At 42.4% G+C, this 25,814-nt stretch overlaps 1 protein-coding gene across 1 annotated transcript in view; it reads right to left on the bottom strand.

Moving 5' to 3' along the window:
* Positions 1-2,523: 2,523 nt before the first annotated feature.
* Positions 2,524-25,814, bottom strand: part of Frmpd2 (FERM and PDZ domain containing 2) — a 91,769-nt gene continuing 68,478 nt past the window's right edge. Inside the window, exons 26-30 of the mRNA XM_017316244.1 lie at positions 25,577-25,791; positions 22,856-22,954; positions 11,684-12,027; positions 5,779-6,983; positions 2,524-3,579 (exon numbers count right to left, since the gene is read on the bottom strand). Of these exons, the coding sequence (XP_017171733.1) occupies positions 6,935-6,983; positions 11,684-12,027; positions 22,856-22,954; positions 25,577-25,791 (707 nt within the window). The 3' untranslated portion in view covers positions 2,524-3,579; positions 5,779-6,934. The remainder of the gene's footprint in view (positions 3,580-5,778; positions 6,984-11,683; positions 12,028-22,855; positions 22,955-25,576; positions 25,792-25,814) is intronic.

Below are 25,814 nucleotides of genomic sequence, written 5' to 3'. Positions count from 1 at the left end.
CCCACATTCATCATCTCCTTAGCCTATGTACTGAGTGCTCAAAAAAATATATGTCAAGATGAAACAGATACTGGTTTTCCAATATTCTTTTGGTTCCTTTTATCTCCATGATTGCATTCTGCAACAGGCCTCATGTAATAAAGAGAAAGAATTGCTTTAGATAATTTTAATTTGTGAAAAACTGCTACAAGTACCACAGTATTATGTAGACAGACTGGTGAGCAGTCATAGGCAACGCAGATGCAGTCAGTCGATGCAGCTGACTGGCTTTGCCCTTGGGCTATATAGATCTGTAGTTTTCTTCGGGACCCATTCAGACAGAATAGGGGGACAGCCATGGAGTAGTTCAAGTAGAGTTTGGAATTTCCTCACTTCGTTTAATTAAACCTTTTTGTTTTGAAATAAACAACACAGAGGATCCTCTCTGCCCAGTTTGCCCAAATGGTAGCATCTTGCAAAACTGTGATACAATACCACAATGGTGGATGGGTTGTAACCCATCCATCCTGATCAGGTCCTCTCTGATTTTTTTTACTCATGTGTGCTAAATGCCATATAATTTTCTCCTCACAGAGATGCACACAATCACTATAATACCACAGCCAATATTACAGGGTAGTTCCATCATTGTGGGGATGATCCCCTGTTGCCATCTCTCAACACACGCCTTCCCACTCTCCTCTCTATCCTCCTTAACTTCCATCTCCCTTTTCTAGAATGTTGTCATTTTAAGAATCTTGTCCAAATGGCATCAGACATTTTACTGTCTTTTGTCTTACTCAGCATTAAGTTTTTGGAGTTCCATCCACCTGGTTGTGTGTACTAATGGTCCATTCATTTTTATATGGGTTATCAATCTTTGGCCATTTATTTGTTGAAAGGCACAGTTTTTTTTCCTGGTTTTGTGCTACTACCAATAAAGCTACCATGAATAATTATATAAATGTAAACTTTAATTTCTCTGGGATAAACTCTGATGTGCAGTTTCTGAATCCTGTGGTCATTGCATATTTGGTTTTCTAGGGTGTTTTCCAGGTGTTCCTGGATTAGGTTTCTAACTTAGTCTTAGCAGCAGTGTAGAGGTAGTGCAGTTTTTCTACATCCTTGCTAGCTTTGGGTGTTGTGTGTCTGACTTTATTTTGCCATGCAAAATAAATTTACATGTGTAGATATATAACTTTAGTTTACAACTCATGGAATTCAGCATATTTTCATTGTTAATATGAATCTGTCCAGTGTCTGCAGAGAAATGTCTACTAATAACATGTCAATTTTCTATTTGGATTTCATTTTTACTGTGGAGTTTTGAGAGCTCCTTTTATATGCGAGGTACTGGCTCCTTTGCCGAGTTTACAGCTCCCTCCTTTCGTGTTGAGACCCATCCTCAATCCTTTGACCACAGTCTTTACAGGGGAAATGTTTCAAGTTTTTATTTTATAGATCATTGAACATACGATCTCTCTGTCAAGTCCTAGGTCTCAAGGAGTTTTTTCCTTTTCTAAAACTTTCATCCTTTTGGAGTTACATTTAAGTCCATGACTTGTTTTATACATGTGAAGTTTAGAGTAACTTTCATTGCTATCTCCATACTTGTACTAAAAATTATTCTTTCTCTATTGAATTTCTTCTGTACTTCTGTCAAAAAAAAATCCATGGAGAATATGCTTGTGAGTCTATTTCTGGGCTCTGCATTCTGTCTCATGGATCTGTGTATATCTACATAGCTATATAGCAAACCTTAACTTTGGGTACAGTGGCTTCTCCCACTTCATTCTCCTTTTAAAGGAGACTTTTATCTATTCTAGAGCCTGTACTTTAATATAAATATCAGAACACAATTTCTTCAGAGAATTATATTATGGACATGTAACAAAATTGATTGTGGAATAAAATTATCATGCCAGGATTATGACAGTCACTGCAGTAAACATACAAAATAATTTTGGGAGACTTTGTTATCTTTACGCCATTGAATGAGTTAACCCACTTTACAGTCTATTGAGGGCTGAATATGCATATACTTCAGCAATTTCCAGCACGTATGAGAGCCTGAAAACTAGTTTTGGCAAGGATGAGAGGGGCAAGATAAATCTGGGTCAGTTGTCCCCAAATCTGGCCACATAAACAATCTCCTGTCTGGTAAAAGTAGGTCCCTCTGGGTATCATCCAGCTCTAGTGACCCAGGACCTCTAAGGATGAGGAGAGCGAGTGAGTTCTGAACCTCGAGCATAGCCAGGTCTATAAGTGTTCTGTGTAGAGAAGTATGCAGATGGGTGAAGAGTGCCAGGACTTAGTGTTCTCATACTGCCTCTGACATTCAGCAATCAAAAGCTACAACTAAACCTTAAAGGCAAGTGAACAGGTTTTCATGAAGAGTGGCTCAGCACGGACACACGCACCTGCAGAGCGGGGCCCTGCCCCACAGGGAAGAAGACTGTTTATTTGGTTGCGCATCTTCCCATTTCTTTGTGCATCTTCCTATTTCTTTTCTGAGTATGCAAGAAACAACCAGAGCTCAGCAGATTGATAAATGTTATTATTTAGTCGTTTTATTGCATAGTTCATTAATTCTCCAAACCCAAAGCCTATAAAACAATGCAGCAGCACGTGGAGTTCTAACAGTCTGAAGCAAGGGCTTCTCAGATTGCTGGAAATTTCTTTCCCATAAGCGGCAGAACGAGCCTTTATAGCAGAACACTACCTATAACAAGCACATGCTCGTGATGTTATTAGGTTGTCCCCATTTCCCTGATGTGACCTTGTCGCTGCTATGTGGTCTCCATTATACAGGGTCACGCTAATGACTTACACTATGGCCCAACAGGTCTATTTCTTCCAAGCATGTATTAATTCTACTAGTTTTCATTTTTTTAATGGTGGCAGTTACATATCAACATCAAGTAATGTTAACTCTACTGCACTTTACTTTCTATGTGATGAGAACCAGGCTTGAGGATCAAAAGAGGAGAAATAATTTTAAAAGAACACATGACTATTTGGAGCTAAAGGAAGGACATAGAAAAATCAATACAGAAAGATATTTCCCCTGTGACCCTTGAGCCAAGCCCCTGTCAGATGTTTTCCAGGACACTGAGACACTTGGATAAGCACAGAGTCCTTTGACCAATGAGGAATCAACAGTTAAACCAGACTGTGGCATCCATCTTGGAAAATGGTGCCCCAGTGTAGCAGCCAGATACTTTCCCTGCTCCAGCTTATCTCACCTAAAGAAATTAGTTCCCAGTTTAGGTCATGAGGGGGACCCCACTCCACACACACACACACACACACACACACAAATTTGCTTGACTTAAACTTCAGAACTGAAGAGGAAGTTGTAGCTACTAATGATAACGAACCTCAGAAGTAACAGGCACAAACTCTTAGAAGTTAGCACTTCATAGCTAGCCCAGGAGCTCCACCCCAGCCCATTGTCTTGACGATGCTTCTTTCAGAGTACAGAGCAAGCAAGTACATTTTCTGGATGAAAATCAGCTGAGGGCTCTTCCACCAAAAGGATGTCCATGCCGACACCCTCAGGGTTCTGCCGCAAGAGGCTGTCTCGCTGAGCGTGTCCACCTAAAAGAATAAGCAGCTTTTAGTAGATAGCTCACTGTATGGACAGAAACTTCTCTAAATCTCATAATTTAATCCTTTCTTACAGTCCCCCTGGACTGTGGTTTGGTGATTTTATTGTTACTGTTGGTGGTGATTTGGGGTGGGGCAGAGTTGGTGTAGGGTCTTGTCTTTTTTTTTCTTCACAAAAGAAAAATACTTGCTGTAAATGTTGAGGAGGGGTGAAAAAGTGGGGGAGTGAGGGGGTGAGGGATTGTAGAGTGATCGTCTCAGAGAATTTTAGTGTTACTGCTCCCTTAGATGATATTCAGTAAAACAGCTTGTGTGCATACACTTTATTTGGGGTGAACTAAGGCTATATATGAACCTTGGCGAGTGGGAAGGAATTTTCAGAGTGAATGTAAATCATTGGCTGAAGCTTAGGTACTGGGAATGCCTCATTTGCATGGAATTTGCATTCCGGGAATCCAAGGTATTTGCTGGGCAGGTTCTTTTTAGGAAAGAGGAAGCCAGAACTTGTAGCTTTGTCAAGGAATACCTGACTTTCCTCAGGTAGAGGGTGTAGTGGTAGAGTTCCCCAGATAAGGACAGGAAGAGAAGAGGAAGCTGTCAGAAAAGAGAGTCCATTTTGGGTTGAGCTCAGAGGAGCTATCCTGACATGGTAGTCTGGAACCTTAAATAGCATGGTTTCCTCACACCTCCCACTGAAATGCCCTGTTCTCTCTCTCTCTCTCTCTCTCTCTCTCTCTCTCTCTCTCTCTCTCTCTCTCTCTGTGTGTGTGTGTGTGTGTGTGTGTGTGTGTGTGTGTGTGTGTGTGTGTATAGCCAGTGCTGGGAATCCCGGTAGGAATCTCAGAGCATTTCATATGCACTGAAACTTGGGGTCCTTACCTGGGCCTGTGTGGGTACCCACAGATTGTTCAGCCTTCTTCCAACTCTCTGGCCCCACTGAACTCAATTAGATGAACATTCTCCATACATAAGCCTCTCGCCAGTGGTTTCACAGTTCTGCAAACTCATGTGTGTCCCCAGTTCATGTCAGGATGCCTGATTCCCTAGAAATGTATGCGAACTGCCTTCAGAGCCTCAGAATCCCCCTAGTAGCAGGCTGTCTAGTTCAGATAAGAATGGGACTTTTAGCATCGTATTCAATTTTCAAAGTCCCATCTCCATCTCTGCTTGCCTGCCATTGTCCTTTGAGGCTCCAGTTCAAGCATTTGTGATGGTTAAACATACTTTTACACAGCCAGAGAAAGGCATTCCAGGCTGGGACACATTGGGACCAAACTGAACAGTGTCTTAACTAGGCCAGGATCTGCCAAAATGAATACCTGATAGCTTTTGGTACATCTTGGAAACAGGGAGAAACTATCAAGGAAAGTTTCTTGAATATTCTGTATTGTTTTGGGCAGTTGTTTGTACATTGGCTCTGTGCAAGTGGTAGGACTTTATGCAGATATTGATTGATTACACATTATTCTCCTCTTACTTCCAATAAATCTGACAGTTCATGATGTATTTACTCCTCTGTTAGCTTTGGTGCAAGGTCAGCCCTCAGCCTTAATGGAAGGGGCCCTTGCATTCGTAGTTTTTATTTTATTTTATCTTATTTTATTTATTTTGTTTTAGATAGGCTCTCATGTAGCCCAGACTGGCCTCTGACCTTCTATGTGGCTGAGGGTGCCCTTGCTTTTCTGATTCCCTGTCTTTGTACTGAGATTATAAATGTGAGCTGCCATGCCTGATGCTCTGATGTGTATGCAACCACAATGGCTCTACAAGCAGCAGCCAGGAACATGATGCCTGGAGTGGTCTCTGAAGGACATGCAGTCTAAGAGCAGGTGGGTGCAGAAATTAGCCCTTGATGTGCTGATTCCCCTAAGAGCTGAGCCTGAGGAGAGAAAGTGTGTCTGCCTATGTGCTGGAGGCAGCAGAGAATGCATTGAACATGTGGGCCTAGGAGCAGGGAGAGAATGAAGGCTTGAGTTCTATCTCTGTGCTTTAGTCACTGTAGAGCCCTAGAGAAGCCTTGGATGTAGCATATGAAACAGCCTCCAACTGGTAAGGTAGTCATTATGGAAAGCGAACCACAGTAAGCACTCAGAAGAAATGGTTTCCGGTTTCCGGATGATACCCAAGGGCCATCCCTCCAGCCCACATGAGCCTTAGGAAGCCTCATCTCACACTGAGTGTTACACCCACCTGAGCACCTCATCCCTATCCACGGGCTCGTCCAGGTCCTCCCAGTCACTCTCGCTCCCTTGGGATTCTTCTGGAAGTGAAGACTTTAGGAGAGCACCCAGAGAACAGAACTGAGGCAGAGGAATAGTCTCTGAATCTGCCTCCAGACACTCTTCACAGGGCAGCTGGCCTGCGGATGCGGAGGTGAGGGTCAGGTATTCTTCATAGTCCACGGTGAGAGAAGAGCTTTCAGGTAGAAAGCATGTGGCACCATCAGCACCATCCCTGTCCAATTCAAGACTGGAAAACAAAAACCTATGTGTCTTCCAGTCTGCATCAGAAATTTCGGGCCCATCTTCTTGCCTCTCCGGACCTTCATCCTAGTTCATCACCTAAGACCCAGCCAGGTTCAAACAGCTCCTGCCAAAGGACACCCTTGGTACCAGGATGCAAACAGCAAATATAATATGGTCCCTGAAATGGTGAGACTCCAAAACTAATGAAAACAAGAACATCTCAGAACTATTATAGTGTGGGTAGCAAGCAGAGGTGACTGTATTACTCTTTGGAGCCCATGGAGGAGCTGCTCGAGGGTACAGACCTGCAGGCAAAGCTATGAGCTGGGACCCGTTCTAGGACCTGTTATTTACACTGAGTTTCTGGATAGGTTTATTCTTCTCTGTGATCCTAATCTTCTTATCTGAAACAGTGGGAAGTAGAGCAATTGGTAGGGTTGTTAGAATGTTTAAATTAAATGATTGCTTTACATCACATACTTTCTAGAACTCCTGACACAGGCTAAGGTTTCCATTGGTGAGATGCTGTTTTTATGACTCTGATGGTCTGAACTATTTTGGCAGACAGATTAGAGGAAAAGAGCCCAAGGAGAGAAGAAACAGCCTTCAAAGCACTTTGTGCAAATACCAGGTCCTTTTCTAAGCACTGATAAAATGTGTGTGTTTAGGGAGGCAGCCAGCTGGAGTGACATTTATTCGCCATGTCAAAAGAAGGACCCAGGAGGCAGAGGACTGGTGAGATTCATTATCTGGCGATGCACACACAGATGCAAGAGAAAGATTCAGACTTCCCGGGAGGAACCAAGTTAGCCATGCATGCTTTGGATGTCCTGCAGACAGTGGGGTGCTCTGTGCGGCACAGCAGACGTGCAGAGAGGCAGTCAGAAAATGTCTGTTGCTAATCTGGTTAGAGAGGATGAGAAGGAAAATCTAAGAGAAAAGGACAGAGATTTAGTTGTTGTTGTTTTAACCAAATAAATGGGTCCTCATTTCTCCGCCTCTTCCCCCACACCAGATTAATGAGTTAGTTCTGTCACCTGCTTCCATCCCCCTCCCCTTTCCTGTAATGGGCCCTTTCACTTAAAATTCAACTCTAGCATACCCTAATAGCTGCAAACCCACAAACAGCTGACAGAATGTACCCCAGCTGAGTTTTGCTGTGAAGAGGCATTATTTTCATTCCTAAAAGATAGCTATAGGATCTGTATAAAAATGCATTTCATGTGAACACATGCATGCTTATATATAAAAATAAGTGATTCTACTAAGGCTATAAAACAGTTTAGAAATTGTCAAGTGTTTGGGAGGGAAATTGATTTAAAATTGTAATAAATATGATCAAATTGTATATAAATTATGTTTTCTTATAAGCATAGTGAGGGAACACCAAGGAGTTATAACACAAAGCAAGAAAAGCCAGGCACAGTACAGGCAGACACAGGAGGCCCTGAGTGTGCAGAACGCAGCTGCCTGTGGGCCAGTGGAGCTGGCCTGGCTGATTAAGCTGTGTCTTCACCATCAGCCCTTCCACACTTTCAAGGAATACCTCTAGCTTTGATGTGAGACTTAGCCAAAGAGAAAGTGATCTACTCCTACAGCAAGAGAACAGACAGTGTTGAACACCCTGTAGTGATAGCCAAACACAATGAGACTTGATGTGATTGTTACCTTATGTCCAAACTCTAGCAAGCGGTCTTGTGTAGCAATGTATCCTCAGCCATAGGTAGGCAATCCAACCCTTCCCTGACAATGTACTATGAGAACTACAAGGTATAGATGAGAACAAGGAAATGCAATCTAATCTGTGTTTGCTTGGGTGCTGGCAGCTTTCTGGCATTAAGAAGGAGCCACCTGGCAGATAGTAAGTTCTGGCAGCTTTCTGGGGATTTCAATCGATGAGGCTTGTCCTTTCACAAGAAACTGTCCAAGAAAGAGTAAGAACTCACTGTAGTGCTAAGTTCCTACTGTGTACCAGGCACTGAACTGTCCTGTTTCTTCTGACTTGCACAGTAGCCTGGGAATCGTGGTGATCATTTACAACTGGGAAGCCCTCAACTGAGGAAAGACAACTCTCCAGGCACAAGCACCAAGTGGTAACACTGACTCTGTAAACTACCTGCTCCACAGCTTGTGCCTTTTCCCCTAACTGCAGAGCATGTGACCCAGCGAGGCCAGAATCAAAGGGCCAGTTTAGCTGGAACAGCCACCTCGGACCTGAGGGTGCTCCTAAGGAGTCCACAGAGAACTTCAGTACCACTTTTGAACACTAACTGGGACCCTATTCACAAGTTGGGGACCCTTCCTTTAGTGATTCCTGGTACACACTAACCTTTTAATTTTTTGGATATAGTGGCCCTGAGTGCATTAACTGTGCATTGACTGTCCTGTGGAAGAGGGGTGGTCATGCTCTGTGTCCTTTCGGAGAAGAGAAGCATTCTTAAATGAAAAAAAGAAAACGAGGCAAAAGAAAAACCAGGAAACATGGGCTGGGCCAGGGGGGAGAACGTTGCCATCCCCAGGAACTTCATGTAATCAAGAGCAAAGGGGCATGTGAGCCCAGAGGGGACAGCACAAAGGGTGTGGCTGCCCATGGTCACAAGGGCCATGGGGACAAAAGTGCAGGGGAAAAAAAGTAAAATAAAAAGTGGTAACCATGGCAACTGAGGATCAAAAGCCTCACTAGAATGCTTTGGACAAACCTAAAGGACTCTAAGTGACCCTCAAAAGGGCAACAACCTCCAAGAATGACAGGTTTGGGGGCATAATATATACCCTTGTGTAAGCCAAACTTAATCTGATTCAGAAAAACAAACAAATAAACAAACAAACACTAAAATAAAATGATTCTCTTGTACAAATGTTCTATCCCTTGCCAAGAAGCTATTGGCATGTCATTGCTGCTAGGCAAGGGAAAGTCAGTTTTCTTTAATGGAATGACACTTTCGTGTATTGATCACAATCTAGGGCCGGCCACACATCCAGGAGTCATCAGCCAATACAAATTAGACTCTAAGGTTTGGGCATTGTTTGTTGTTTGAGAGGTAAGGGATGGAGTTGTGTGGGTAAGGAGAGCACTTCGGGAGGATCTGAGGAGTTGGGGTAGGATGAATAGAATCAAAATGTAGTACACGAAAATTTCAAAGTGTAAATAAAAATATTATTTTCTAAAAATGAATAATAATAAGATAAAAGGAAATGGGGTTAGGATTTGCAAGTAAAAAATATGAAAAGGTAAATTTCACCACAACATAAAGGAGTGTTGTCTGACCAACAGGGGTGTGGTGAGAAATGGTCACAGGGAGCAAGTTATGTAGATGAACCCTGGAAATAGTCAGGGAGCCCTTCCTGCAGGATGCGTGCTACTGTGTGGAGGATGAGCTTAAAGTTGACCATTTTTATATGAAACCTGCTATGATGTGATATCATGAATGAAGCACAGATGGCCTGTGCTAATTAAAACTTAAAAATGTTTTTCTTAACTATTGATGAGTTAAAGCCATCATGTAAACCTAGATCTAATTAGACTTGCACTGAAACCCAGAAAAACCCAGAAGTCAAAAATGCCTTTTCAAACTCCCTGATAACAAAACTTTTAGACATCTAGGGATGCCGAGATGGTTTGGCAGGTGAGAGGGCTTGTTGCCAAATGTGATGGCCTGAGTTTGAGCGCAGGGAAAGAACTAATTCTCCTGAGGGTTCTTGTGACTTCTACACATTTTCTAGAGTTTTTACATTCAAAACACACACACATACATATACATACATTCATGTTTTTAAAACCTTTAGAAATCTAAACTAATGACATTATGCCTATAGGAAAAGGGAATTCTAATGTGTCCAACAAAAACATACTAAAGGCTGGCCTTGGGTGAATCTCTACCTTCTTCCCTTAATTACTTCATCAAGTACATCATATGTGCCCAGGATTCCATTATAAGGAACTATAACTGTAACATTGTAAGGGACTGTAACTGTAACATTGTAAGAAACTAACTTAACTGTAACATTGTAAGAAACTAACTTAACTGTAACATTGTAAGAAACTAACTTAACTGTAACACTGTATGAAACTAACTTAACTGTAACATTGTACGAAACTAACTTAACTGTAACACTGTAAGGAACTTAACTGCAACATTGTAAGGAACATTGACTAGAAAATGAGAATTAGGAATGGATGTGCTTGCCCATGCTGTTTCTATTTTGCAGAAATTGGGTTTTGTTTGGTTTGTATAGCATTCTTTAAAAAAATTGTATCTGGATGCCTTTAGGTACAATAATCATGGCCCCTATTTGCAACAGTTCTCCCAGAGCCCAGCTGTAACATTCTGTCTCCATACAATAGTCTCTTACTATCTGTCTAAGATGGGTTCTGGGATTCCCTCCAGATAAAAGAATCCCCAGATGCTGGAACTCCCTATATAAGAGGTAGTACATGCTTGGGTATCAGCCACAGACCTCCTATTGTAAATATCAACTCATTTCTAGATCATTTATAATAACAATACAATGAGAATGGTTTATAGATAGTTGTTAGACTATATTGCTTAGAAAACAATAGCCCAAACACCTGTATATGTACAGTAGAAATGCATTTTCTAATATTTTTAATTGAACATCACATTTGGCAGCAAGCCCCCTCACCTGCTGAACCATCTCGGCAACCATTTGTTATCAGGGAGTTTGAAAAGGGATTTTGACTTCTGAGTTTTTCTGGGTTTCAGTGCAAGTCTAGTTAGATCTAGGTGTGTTGGCAAGACACACAAGTAGAGAACCCATTGGGCACAGAGGATTAAGCACATTGTGCCACCTGTTGGTCCCCAGAAGTCTGCTCTTGTCACTCTGTTACAATAACCAGGAAAGAGAGTCATTGAATCCCAACAGCTCAAACACAAATTACTATTCCTGGTTGTTAACCTGTTCATGTCCATACAATAAGTTAACAAATGCCAAACATCAGAAACATACCCCCCCCTCTGAATTGCTCCTTCTCCCCCCTCTCCCTGCTCCTAACAAGAATATATATAGATATATATATATACTCATATATACATATATATATTCAGTATATATACATATATATTCAGTATATATATATACATTTATATACTGGAAAGTATTTTAACAATGAGAATAGGAATTAAAGCTAGAAATTTGGTGTAGGCACCAAACTGCAGACTAAATAAAAAAATAGTCATTACAATGAAAGCTTCATCCTGGTTTTGAAGATGGAAATATACTTTCATGTAGTGTTGATAATAAAGTTTTATGTCATCAGTAGAAATGAGGATATGCACAAGGTCTCTCTTTGTACCACAGCAACTGAAGAGGGAGGCCATAGGGGTGCAGAACACACACTGTGTGCTGGGAGAAAACATGAGGCCATCAGTAGACTTTAGGACATACTGAGGATGATTGTCACCTGAGTGGAGTTTGCTTTTCCCCAAAGGTCACAGGGAAGGTTGTAGAAACTCCAACAACAGGCTTCTATTGTTTCTTACTCCTCTCAAAAGCCTGAACCAGGGCTGGGCAGAATAAGCCTCTCTATGGTAAGTGATTACTTGATTGTAATCAGCTGGCAATGTAGTGCACACAGTTTACAACGTGGCTGCAAGCACGGCACTTCTTACCTTCCCAGTCTCCTGATATCACACACAGAATAGCAGTTTTGTCTCATATCCTTTTCCAAAGAGGTGGCCAGTGCTGGTGTCTCTGGTTCTGGGTGGAGTTTACATACGTGAGGGTGGGACTCCATAGGATGCATCCAGGACTTGGCCCAGGGCCTCTCTTTTTCTCTGTCCCCCTTCACCTGTCTAACATCCTTGTAGGAAGACTCTGGCCCGGGACTCAGACCTTCACCTGCGTCCAGAGACGTACTGTCCCTCCAGTTGTCTTCTTGATCCAGGCTGGGGCTCTGCTCTGATCCAGCACAGGTTGCCATGGTGAGTCTTTGATCTCCTGATAGTTCAGGGGTCTATTGAGGAAATGTGAATGGTTACAAGCACTGCCTCACTCCCTGAAGAAACTCTAAAAATGGTTTAAGAAATAGAAAGGTTTGGGCTGAAGAAATGGCACTGAAGAAATGGCACTGTGGATAACAGCCAATACTACTCTTGCCGAGGGCAGAGTTTGGTTCTCAGCATCCACACCAGGCAGCTGTCAGTCACCTGTAACTCCAGATCCAGAGCGTCTGGTGCCCTTGCTGACCTGTGTAGGCACCTGCACTCATGCACATACCCACAGGCAGACATACACACATATATGTTTTAAATTAAAATGTTTTTTTAAAGAAATCAGAAGATTTTTCCAGCTGCTTGTAAGTCTGAGCTATAAAGAGATAGATGCTGCAATCAGTGTCTCTCCTGACAGGGTCCAAGATCCTGTCCCTGTTACCCGGGCAACATACTCCTCCTTACCTTTTTAAGTACCTGAGTTTGAGAGCAGTGATAGCAAGAATGTGAGCTCTTTTTTTTTTTTAATGAAAAAAAAATGTAGTTGTTTTTCTAGTCCATCATTTCATTCTGGCATCCTGCCCAGCACATGGGTCAGCCCTTGTGCCTGGTGTTTCCATGCTATATATACTACTTGCATGCTATCACACTTGCTCTCTTGGCCTGAACCAGCAGTGCTTGTGTTCATTTTAGTTACTAATGGCCCCAAATGCAAGAACGTGATGTAAAGAAGAAATATGGAAGCCAGGGGAATTCTGTGGAGTTAATCCTGCAATGCCAGCAGGCATATAGAAAAAAAAAGTACACAGAGGGTTCAGAATTGCCCAACCTTTCAGGTATCCACTTCGGGTCATCTTCCATGAATTGGGGGGGGGGGGTGGCTATGTTAGCAAATTAAACAAAATGAGAGCAGGAGTAGAAAGGAAAAGAAGAGGAGGGGAGAGGAGAGAAGGGGAGAGGAGAGGAGAGAAGGGGAGAGGAGAGAAGGGGAGGGAAGGGAAGCTTTTGCTATTCTTCATGGGAAAAAGATCATGTAACATATAAATGCAGACCTATTAGAATTACACCTGACTACTAAATGGAGAATCTAAAAGCCAGATGGGCCTAGACAGATGTGCTGCAGATTATAACAGACCAAGCCAGACTACTACACCCAGAAAACTTTTCAAATACCATCAATGGACAAAATAAGATATTCCATAATAAAGTCAAATCTAAACAATATCTATTTACAAATCCAAGCATATAAAAGGCACTAGAAGGAAAACTTCTAACTTAAGGATGTTAACTACACCCATGAAAACACAGAGAATACATAATTTCACACCAACAAAATGAAAAGAAGGAAAACACATTCATATACAAACCACCACCACCACCAAGAACAAAATAACAAGAATCAAAGTCATTGGTCATTGATATCTCTCAATATCAATGGTCTCAATTCCTTAACAAAAGACACAGACTAACAGAATAGATGCAAAAACAGGACCCATTCTTTTGCTGTATCCGACAAACATACCACAGGTTAAAAGGTTAAAAAATATATATATTCCAAGCAAATGGACCTAAGAAGCAAGCTGGTGTGGCCATTTTAACATCTAACAACACATATTTCAAATCAAAACTAATCAAAAGAGATAGAGAAGGATGCTACATACGCATCAAAGGAAAAAAAATCTACCTAGATGACATTTCAATTTAACATCTATGCCCCACAAGTTTGTAAAAGAAACACTACTACAGCTTAAATCACATATGGTCCCTCCCACAATGATAGTGGGAGACTTCAATATCTTATCTCACCAATGGACAGGTCATCTAGACAAAAACTAAACAGAAATCCTGGAGCTAACAGACATTACAAACTAAATGGACCTAACAGAAACTTACAGAACATTTCACCCAAACACAAAAGAATATTCATTCGTCTCTGCACTTCATGGTGTATTTTTCTCCCAAGCTGACCATGTAATTAGACTAAAGTACAAGTCCCAACGTACACAAGAAAATTAAAATAATTACCTAGATCCTATCAGATGACCACAGATTAAAGCTGGATATCAGCAACAACAGAAAGCTTACAAACTCATGGAAACCAAGCAACTCTCTGCTAAATGAAAAAAATGGGTCAAGACAAAAAGAAATTAATGACTTTCTAAAATTCAATGAAAATGTGTATACAGCATACTCAAACTTATGGGACACAATGAAGATAATGCTAAGAACATTCATGGTGCTAAGTGTCTACATCAAAAAAAAAAAAAAGGAGAGATTTCATATTTGCAAGCTAACAACACACCTGGAAGCTCTAGGACAGAAAGAAGTACCATACACAAGAGGGGTACATGGCAGGAAATCATCAAAACTGGGGCCGAAATCAATAAAATAGAAAAAAAGAAAACACTACAAAGAATAACTGAAACAAAGAGTTGGTTCTTTTCAAAATTCAACAAAATAGACAAACCCTTACTCAAACTAATTAAAAGGCAAAAAGAATATTCAAATTAACAAAATCAGAAATGAAAAGGGGACATAACAACAGACACCAAGGAAATTCAAGGAAGCGTTAGGTCTTACTTCAAAATGTGTACTTCACAAAACTGGAAAAATCTGAAAGCAATGGGCAATATTCCTGATAGATACCACTTACCAAAGTTAAATTAAGAGAAGATAAACAATTTAAATAGACCTATAACCACTAAGGAAATAGAAACCGTCATTAAAAACATTAAAAGTCTCCCAACCACCCACCAACACACACACACACAAAGGCCAAGGCCAGGTGATTTTAGTGCAGAATTCTACCAGACTTTCAAAGAAGAGCTAATAACAACATTCCTCAAATTATTCCACAAAATAGAAACAGAAGAAACACTGCCAAATTAATTTTATGAGGCTATAGTCACCCTGATACCTAAACTACGTAAAAAAAAAAACCCACAAAGAGAATTGCAGATAAATTTCCCTTGTGAACATAGATGCAAAAATACTCAACAAAATCCTTGAAAACCAAATACAAGAACACATCAAATATATCATCCCTTTTGATCAAGTAGTCTTCATCCCAGAGATGCAGGGATAGTTCAAATCAGTAAATGCAATGTCAAAGGTCTCTGGCAAAATCCAATACCCCTAAATGATAAAAAGTCCTGGAGAGATTAGGGATACAAAGAACATACCTACACATAATAAAAACACCTTACAGCAAGCCGATAGCCAACATCAAATTAAATAGATAGAAACTCAAAGCAAGTTCATTAAAATCAGGAACACAACAAGGTTGTCCATTCTCTATATATCTATGCAATATAGTTTTATAAGTCCTAGCTAAAGCAATAATCCAACTGAAGGAGCTAAAGGGAGCATAAATTGGAAAGGAAGAAGTCAAAGTATCTTCATTTGCAGAAGATCTGATAGCATATATTAAATGTCCCAAAAAGTTCTGCCAGGGAACTCCTACAGTTGATAAACACTTTCATCAAAGTAGCTGGATACAAAATTATCTTATGAAAACCTTCCCTATAAACAAATAACAAACAAGAAATCAGGGAATCACCTTTCATAAATGTCTCAGATAATATATTTTGGGTATTTCTAACCAAGCAAATAAAGACTTCAACTCTCTGAAGAAATAAATTGGAGAAGATATCAGAAGATGGAATGATCTCCTATACTCATTAGTAGGTAGGATTAACATTGTAAAAAAAAAAGGGGGGTGGGGGGGCATTCCACCCAAAGCAATCTACAGATTCAATGCAATTATTATCAAAATTTCAACACAATTCCTTACAGACCTTGAAAGGACAATTCTCAACTTCATATGAAAAACAAAACAAAACAAAACAAAACAAAACAAAACAAAACAAAAACAGGATAGTTAAAACAACCCTGAACAATAAAAGAAATGTTGGAGGTATCACCTGCCCTGACTTCAAGCTGTTGCTACAGAGTTATAATAATAAAACTCACATAATATCAGTATAAAAACAGACAGTTTGATCTGTGGAATCAAACTGAAGGCCCAGACATGCACACATATGGATACCTGATTTTTTGTAAAGAGGCTAGAAATAAATATACACTGGAAAAAAAGACAGTATCTTCAACAAATGGTGCTGGTCAAACTGGATGTCAGCATGTAGAAGAATGCAAATAGGTACGTATCTATCACTCTGCACAAAACTCAAGTCCAAATGGATCAAAGACCTCAAAATAAAAGCAGATACACTGAACTTTATAGAAGAGAAGTTGGGAAATGTCCTTGAGTGCATTGACACAGGACATGACTTCCTGAACAGAATAGCAATAGTGTATGCACTAATATCAACAATTGATAAATGGGACCTCATGAATCTGAAAAGACAAAAGACACTATCAGACAAAGAGGCAGTCTACAGAATGAGGAAAGATTCACTCCACATCTGACAGAGGGCTAATATCCAAAATATAGAAAGAGCTCAAGAAACTAGATATCACAAAACCAAAATATCCAATTAAAAAATGGGGAACAGATCTAAACAGAGAGTTCCCAATAGAGCAACCTCAAATGGCTGAAAACACTCAAAGAAATGTAGCCATCAAGGAAATGCAAATCAAAATGACTCCGAGATTCCATCTAATGCCTGTGCAAATAGCTGATATGAGTAATGCAGGTAGCAGTTCATGCTCATGAGGAGATGGAACAAGGGGACATTTCTCCATTGCTGGTGAGTGCAAACTTGTATAGCACTATGGAAATCAATGGTGATTCCTCAGAAAGTTTGGAATCAATCTACCTCAAGACCCAGATATACCACTCTTTGGTGTATACCCAAAGGATGTTTCATCCTACCACAAGGACGCTTTCTCATCTATGTTCATTGTGACATTATTCATAATAGCCAGAAACCAGAAACAACCTAGTGCCCCTCAAAAGAATAATTGATGAAGAAAATGTGATAATTGATGAAGAACATTTACACAATAGGAGTATTACTCAGATGTTTAAAACAATAATATTATTAAATTCACAGGTAAATTGTTGGAACTAGAAAAAAAAAATCATCCTAAGTAAGGTGACCCAGACCCAGAGAGGTAAATAAGGTATGTAGGGAGTGGCTCTGATGTGCTGAATGCTGAAGGTCCTGTTCCCCAATTGGTTCTTGATGGTTCAATAAAGATGCTAAAGGCCAATGGCTGGAACTTCCAGGTTCCTGCAGGCAGGATAGCAGATGCAAGAGGAAAGAGATTTTCCATGCTTCAGAGGGAGAAAGAGGCATCAGTCATGTGAGATCTCAGGTGAGGTGGCCATTGGCCACTTCCCCAACTGAGCCTGGGGTAGCAGGCAAGAGACGTAATTAAGCTGAGGGCAGATTTAGGGTGTTGAGCTGGGAGTGAAGATACACTCTTCACTCATCAGAGTTATACTCCATTGTGTAAATGTTCTTCATCAATTATCACATTTACTTCATCAATTATTCTTTTGAGGGGCATCTTTTGAAGGGTACATTAGCCAAGGGAGGCTCAGAAGTATCTGGCCATTGAACTAAAAATCATATTAAAAATAAGCTTGTGTGTGTGTGTGTGTGTGTGTGTGTGTGTGTGTCTTTCATCCAAGGATATAAAAGAACCAGGGCAGGGCTGGTAGCACAATCTGCCTAGGGCTTAAAGTGAGGTAGTAGAAACTACACGCTAAAATGGTATGCAGTCACTTAGAAGGGGATAAGTAAATGTTAAGTAAATGAGAACCAAGATAAAAATCCATAGTCCCAGAGAGATTAGGTAAAGAGGAAAGTTCCAGGAGGAATGCAGGGATCTCCCTGGGAGAGGGAAATATAATAGAGTTTATGGGAAGACGGGAAGAGGGTAGGGATCAGGTGGGGGGAGATGGGGTGGAAGGAGAGAATGCAATGAGAGACAGCTAGAATTGGGGGGAGAACTTGGTAGGATGGGGAACCTAGTATGTGGAAACTTCCTGAAATCTACAATCCTAATGAATCTAGGATCCTAATAAGGAATCCTAGAGATGGTGGGTACAGAGTCTCAGCTGGTCATCTCTTGTAGCCAGGCAAGGCTTCCAATGGTAGGTGCATTCAGTTGGGATATTGGCCCAGTGAGTCTCATGGAAATCTCTAAATGACCTCTGTTGCTAAGACAAAAAAGGCTACTCTCAAAAAAGTGACAGTCGGCCCCATTACCAAGGACAGGAAACACACAACTTATTGGAGAAGTTGAACTAGTGCCTACCCAGAATTCTCACCCTACATTCTAGACTCTTCAATGTGGGAAAATACTCATCAGGCTATCAAAAGGAAAACATGGACTCCAGCCCAGCCATAAAACCACTGACCTACAATCTTCCCTGCCTGCAAAATATGTTAGGACAATGGTGACACAGAACCTGTGGGAATAGCTAGCTAATGTCTGATTTGACCTAAGGCCCACTCCATGACACTGCTTGGGTAACCAAGAACCAAAGACTATACAGCCCAAAGAACTAGAGTAAAACACCACGTGACTGATGTAAAAGTAGATGAATAAATAAATCAAATTATTCCTGATGATACTCTGATATATATATATGTCTATGCCTCATGCAGTCATCATCAGAGGCTCCCTCTGGCAGGAGATTGGAACAGTTTCAGAAACACGCAGCCAGATATTATGTGGAGAGAGAGTCTAGCCTGGAGGTCTCCACCAAACTGCTCCTCCTCAGAGCTCAGGGAATCCCATAGAAGAGTAGGTGTAAGAGCCAGAGGGTATGGACACCAGGCGAACAAGGCCCTCAGAATCGACTAAGCAGGGCACATGTGAGCAACCAAAGCAGCAAGCATAGGGCTAACACAGGTCTATATCAGGACCCCTGAGCATGTATTCTAACTATTAGCTTAGGTTGATTTTAACAGGACTCTAGATTGTGATGATAAGTGGGTCCCTGACTCTCGTACATGTTCTTAGAACTCTTTTCCTCATGATGAGCTGCTGGGTACAACTTTGCTTCGTTTATTATATTTTATTTTGTCATGTTTGATTGTTATCTCTTAGAAGCCTGTTCTTTTCTAATGAGAGACAGAAAGGGAGCGGTTCGGGGGAAAGGAAGGTGAGAGGAACTGGGGGAAGTAGAGGGAGGGGAAACTATAATCAGGGTATATTATATGAGAACAGAATCTATTTTCAATAACAGGAAAAAGAGAGAGGAAAAAAACAAGTAAAAATATCTCTCTTTTCAATAAGAATTCTTAAGTTTCTTTGTCTTTGCCCGTCTCAGAGATTTCTCTGGACTCCTAGCACAGGGCTCTTTCTTGGACCCTTCAACCCTTCTCTAGACATGACTTGATTCACATCTGCTGCTCGCAGCCATATGGCCATTTAGCTTCTGGTTTTAATAACCTATTGTGACTTTTTAAAGTGTGAGGCTGAGGCTACTGTTTTTTGTTTGTTTGTTTGTTTTTTGTTTTGTTTTGTTTTGTAGCAAGATAATCATGTCTCACTGGAGACATGATTATCTTGTCTGTCCATACAGCAGGGCATTCTTGGCTGATCCCAGCCTCGCTGATAACAGTAGAGACGTTTTACAACTCCAAAAGCAAAGATGCTGGTCTTTGACACCACTTTTGAACCATTTTCATCAGTTTTTAACATCTACCTGGTTCCCTGTTTGAACAGGTTGCCCATGTGTTAATCTTTATAAATGTATGGAAGTTAGGATTTTACACTTTCCTGAAAATTAGGTGAGCATCGCTACCCAACAACAAACTCCCTTCCTTCACAAAGCAAAAAAAGCAAAAGGCTGAAGTCCCAACCCTGGTCTCACCTTAACAGAGAAAGCCTCACATCCACCACCAAGGATCGTCCCTTGGGTGAGCCTTTGTGACAGCAAACCCTCCCTGCCACCAAGAGAAAGGGACACCCACAAAGATGCACACTGAAATTATAAATCAAAACCAGCCACCCATTGATAGATTGTGTCCATTATAAAGGGCATAATCAAAATCAAAATCTAAAGTGGATGAGATTTTAAAAAATAGAGACAGAACAGTGACACCCTCTTTACTCCAGGGAGAGCTCCGGAGTCTTCCTCCAGCCCCTGTTCTCAGTCTGCCTCAGACATTCTCTGCAATGCCACTCCGCAAAGCTTCAAGCCTGTGATCAACCATGCCTTTTATTATCCCCAACAGCAACATCCTCACTTACCCTCTCCACCCCAATGTTACCCCCTTAAAAAAGATCCCCAGCTTCCTCCTGTCATGCCTCTCAGCTAGCTTCCACCTCTGTGCCTTGCACCTGCTACAAGTTCCTTCGGGTTCCCAGTGAGACTGTGTGGCCTTCCCACCTGCTGCAAAGCCTCTGGCCTGCTGAATGCCGGAGGTCTGCCTGTAGATGTCACCTAGCTGTCACTACTCACTCATTCAAGGCTTCTTGATAACCTTTCTCTGCATTGGGTCTTTTTCCTGTAGATGATCTTCCATCATTCTCAGGCACCCAACAACTTCCTCCCATTTCTGCAGCCTGTGATCATCACTTGACAGCAAGAACAACACATTAGTTAAGAGACCTCCACTGGGGCTAGAGAGATAGCTCAGCAGTTGAGCACTGACTGCTCTTCCAGAGGTCCAGTGTTGAATTCCCAGTAACCACACGGTGGCTCACAACTGTCTGTAATAGGATCCGATGCCCTCTTCTGGTACATCTGAAGAGAGTGACAGTGTACTCGCATAAAATAGATAAATGTGATAGTTTGTATGTGCTCAGCCCAGGTAGTAGGTGTAGCCCTGTTGGAGTAGGTATGGACCAGTTGGAATAGGTGTGTCACTGTGGTTGTGGGCTTGAAGACCCTCATGCTAGCTCCCTGGAAGCCAGCATTCTGCTAGCAGCCTTCAGATGAAGATGTAGAATTCTCAGCTCCTTCTGCACCATGCCTGCCTGGGTGCTGCCATGTTTCTACCTTGATGATGATGGACTGAACCTCTCAACCTGTAAGCCAGCCCCAATTAAATGTTGTCCTTTAAAAGGCTTGCCTTGGTCATGGTGTTTCTTCACAGCAATAAAAGCCTAACTATGACAATAGATAAATCTTTAAAAAAAAAAAAGAGCCCTCCTTCACTCACAGAATTCTTCCTGGTCAGCTTATACCCTCACTCCATTCACTGTTAGCCTCCCAGCCATCTGCTCCTTTACTCTGCATCACGGAGAACGCTGAGGGAAGTGTCTCTAGTAAATTATCTCTTCCTAAAGCCACAAGGTGCTTCTCTGACCTTTTCTCTCTCTTGCTTTCAGTAGCTATATGCAAACTGGTACACCCTGCTTAGTGGTCCCCTCCCTCACACTGTGTGCAAGATGCCCACTGCTTCCTGGTTCCACTTCTTCCCCTGCCTCATCTCCTCAGCCTCAGCTCTCTATACCAGATCTCCCAGTGCTGGGCTCTTCATGTTCCCAAGTGAGGTGGTGGCCCAACCATTCCATACCTTTACGTAAGTCTATATACTAGCAACTTCCAAACTCATTTTGGTTTGGTTTGGTTTGGTTTGGTTTTTGTTTTTGTTTTTCCTAGACTGGACCTCATACTTGCTATCCACAAACAACTACCCAGTAGAACTCTTTACTGAATTCCTAAAGTCACCTCCATTTTCTATGGTACTGGAAACTATTGCTTCTTTTCCATGTGCCCTGGAAAAGCAGCTGTGTCTCATAGCTATGCTTCCCTACTACCCAGGCACTACAATCAGCTCAAGGGATGTTCCATCAAAGTTCAGGTTTGTCTCTTGGGCCAGTGCACACTCTAATGTGGGTGTGTTATTCTGGGCAGGTTCCAGAGGCCATCTCAGCTCCAGAGCTCCCTGTGGGATTAGCTGAGATCTCTGTTATGACTGTACACTGATCTCTTCCTCTGCTGAGGACAGTTCTCTAACCCTCACAGGTGATGTACCAGTGGGCCAGGGACAGAGGCTCTCTGTCCTCATATCTCTATTAAAGAGTCAATTTCCCAGAGACCCAATAGGAAACCCCCAACAGATGACAGACCATTCCATGTGTCAACTTCGTTAGGCAGGAGTACCCAGATGTTTGCTTAAACAGCACCATTGATATCACTATATGTGTATTTTTTTAGGTGTGGTTTGCCTTTAAGCAAGGTGAGTACACTCCAGGCTGTGGGGAGCCTTATCCAATCAGCAGAAGTCTTAGAGAGTAGACTAGCTTTCATTCAGAAAGAAGGAAGTTTATCTCCAGGCTACCACCCCACCAACACCACACAGCTCACCACACAGAACCTGTGTTCATGGGCTGCCACCTCTCCAGGTATTCTGTCCCACCTGCTCCCCTCTGGACCACAATCTGAATTTATTCCCAGATCTCCTGGGCAGGTCAAACCTGCTGATTGGCCTTGTAGAGTTTACACTGGCAAGCCCCAGAATTATGTAAGTTAATTCCTTACAATAAGTGCCCCATCTGTTTGTCCGTCTGTCCATCCATCCATCCATCCATCCATCCATTATCTCTCTCCTTTGCTCTGTTTCTTTGGAGAACCAGACTGATATATGCATCCAGGTAAAGCCCTCACATTTCTGGGGTCCCAATGTCTCTGATCTCTGTGCCAGTCACACTCATCTGATTCGGGGGGTTGGGTGGGTATACATTTTATTTTTCACTGTGGAAACTCCTGCAGGAAGTTCTTTGACTTGGTTATGTGCTCAGGAGGCCAAAGGACACAGCCTAGAGCTTGTATGACCAGACTCTAACCATTTTCCTATCCCCATGACAAGGGCTATTATTGAGCCCCCTAAAAGTAGTGAAGGACATTTCAGCGCCATCAGACTAAAAAGTGAATGACTGGCGGGCCAGTGAGGAGAAATAAGGATAGATCCATCTCACCTGCCATCCAGGCTCCATCTCAGGCAGTATCCCTGGAGGGGGTCGGCAGAGGAGGAGTGTCACTTCCTCTGGAGCCCCTCGCAATAAATGGAGCACTTCCTGCAAGAAAACCACAGTCATATCTGGGGTTGCCTCACTGGGGGCTGCTGCCTTGTGCTATTCGCTGCTTCCGGGAAGCCACCTTAGCCTATTGTTTGGCTCCAGAGAACTTGGGAACGAAATGCTGTAAGCTTAACTCCCCAAACTCCCAGGAGCCAAGAGCCAGGAACAGTATCTTGTGATCTCACCGCAGTGATGCAACAGAGGCCTTCAGAGATCTCTTCCTAAAGAGGCTGGGGCCCTAGGGATGCTTCCTGTGGAACTGCAGTGACCTCATCTTTGCTTCTTGCCTTCCCTGATGACCCTGCCTGCTTCCTTCTACATTGCCCAGGGGTAATCCTTCCAAAAGGAAAAAACAAAACAAAACAAAACAAAACAAAACAAAACAAAAAAACAACAAAACTCGATCTCCTGCTGAGCAACCTCCCTGCTAACCCCAACCACACAGCTCACAGAACCTGCATTTGCCTGCCACTGCCTTTCACAACTGCTTCTCCACTTGCTCATCTTTGCAACACAATCTGAGCTTCCACAATACAAACCACCCTCTCACTGCAGGGGGCACAAGTAACTTTGTTTTCCCAATTCCTGTGTACACTGGGATCTTTCAACCTTGCCTTAGCCACCTTCTGGGCTAGGTAACTTTTTTTGAGACATGTATGTTGAAGGGTGTTTAGCATATCTCTACTCTAAAGTGACAGCTAAAATGCATCAGTTGTGACAACCACAATTGTCTCAGGATCTACCAAATGTCCCACAAGAGACACACTCTGACCCAGCTGCTCTTCAATGTCCACTCAACTACTCGGGTCTGCTGTTGATTGTATTCTCCAAGCTTACGCGTGGAATGTCCTCCAAAGGCAACTGTGGCAAACGGTCCCTGACTCGTGGAGTTGTTGGAGGGGATGGGATCTACAGGAAGTGGAGCCTATGTAGTTGGGTTACTGGGCTGTTCCCATGAAGGAGATGTTGGGTCTCTCTGTCTCCTTGTTTCTCTGTCTCTGTCTGTGTGTGGGTGTGGGTGTGTCCATCCCAGCTGCCATGGACAGAGAGACTTCCCTTTGCCACACACTCTCCACAGTAAAGTTTGCTTCACCACAGCCCCACAGACAGTGGGACCAAATGATCACTGACTGACACCCCTGACACTATGACCCAAAACAAAATTTCCCTATTTAATGTCAGTTTTCTCGGACATGTTATCACAGCGGCAGGAAGGGCACAGCCCCTCTTCTGGCATTTGGATATGTACACAAAAGCCTGGACCTTCCTTTCCATGATTCATCTTCAGCAGTCTCCGTGGTTTTCCTGTCTTTCCCATCATGGCCTCTAAGGATGCACAGGTGCCTCCTCATTTGCCTCCCTTATTTGTCTATAGCCCCCCATGGAGTTCCCCATCAGAGGCTCTGAGAGACCTGCACTTGGATCACATAAACGCCTATAAACCCTCGAAGTTCTGGGCCCTTCACACCCTCCCTTTCCCACACAGAGCTACTTCCCACCTTTGACTAGCCTGCTTTGACACACCCTATTCAGGCTGCACGAGATCGCCTCATGGACTTGGCTGGAGAAAGGGACAAGGAAAAGAGGGAGGTTGGTGATGGCCCTGGCTTCCTCTGCTGGGTCATCACAGGATGATTCTGTCCCTTGGTGAAGACCTCAGATCATGCCAGTGAATCCTTGTGCCTGTTCTGTCTCTAGAGTTGAATAGCTTTTCCTTCCTTCCCTACTTTGACTTTAGAAAGGTGGGAGCTATACTCCACATCAGGATGCTTACCTCTAACTTCTTAATAACATGCCCACACCGTTATTAAAAAGTCTCTTCAAATGATTCTATTTTCTGCCAGTACCCCAACTAATAAAGACATTTCCTTGGGATTTGTACTACAAATCAATCTCTCTCTGTCACAGTCTCTACAGACTCTATCTATCTATCTATCTATCTATCTATCTATCTATCTATCTCTGGTGTGTGTGTGTCTTTGTCTCTCTCTCCCACCCTCACTCTCATATTTCATTTTATTTTTATTCCGTGTATGCCTGTGTCTCTGTGTGAATATGTACATGTGAATTCAGGTGCCTGTAGAGATCAAAAGGATCAGATTCCCTGGAGCTGGAGTTACAGGAAGGTGTGAGCCACTGGACACAGGTGCTAAGAACCAAACTCAGGCCTTCTGCAAAACAGAACATGATCTTACTGACTGAGTCCTCTCTCTGGCCTTGCATATTTTTGACCACAGGTGAGACAGTCTATGTATGCTATCTATGCATACAAAGCTATAACTTCAGCACACAAATCTCAAGGAGAGTGAAAGGGGCCCTTTTTAGTCCCTCCAGCTTCATATCACCACCCAGAAGAATGTACTCAAGAGAAACCATTAGCCAGTACATAAGTAAGATTTCATGTTCAGTTCACCAAGGGGTGTGCTGAAAAGCAATACCTACTCAAGGTCAAGTAGAAAATAGATATGGGCACATCCTGTCGATTGCTTTCTATAGGCTCCAAGCTCAGATCCAGGTGTAAATTCCAAAGTATTCTCTGTGGAGCTAGCCTTCAAAGCAACAGGGCTTCTATCTGCAAGCATCATAGTTGTGCTTCCCCACCCCTACGGCTCTGAGCACCTGGAAAGCGAGGCCTTCTATGGGCTTGCCATTCACGGCCAGGATAATGTCACCAGCTGCAATGGCTCCGTGCTCTTCAGCTGGCTGCCCAGGAAAGAGCCTCTTAATCCTCACAAGGTCACTCTTCGTATGGATGCAGTTTCCTCTCTCCATCTGCACAAAGCTGAATCCCAAACCTCTGCTGTTCTTCTTCAGTTTGACTTCAAACTTAGGACCTGTAACATGAGAGTTCGTGAAG

This window comes from Mus musculus, chromosome 14 (assembly GCF_000001635.26).
Source record: "Mus musculus strain C57BL/6J chromosome 14, GRCm38.p6 C57BL/6J".
NCBI classification, from domain to species: domain Eukaryota; kingdom Metazoa; phylum Chordata; class Mammalia; order Rodentia; family Muridae; genus Mus; species Mus musculus.
The sequence above is the reverse complement of the archived record's forward strand: the minus strand, read 5'-3'. Positions and strand labels throughout refer to the sequence as shown.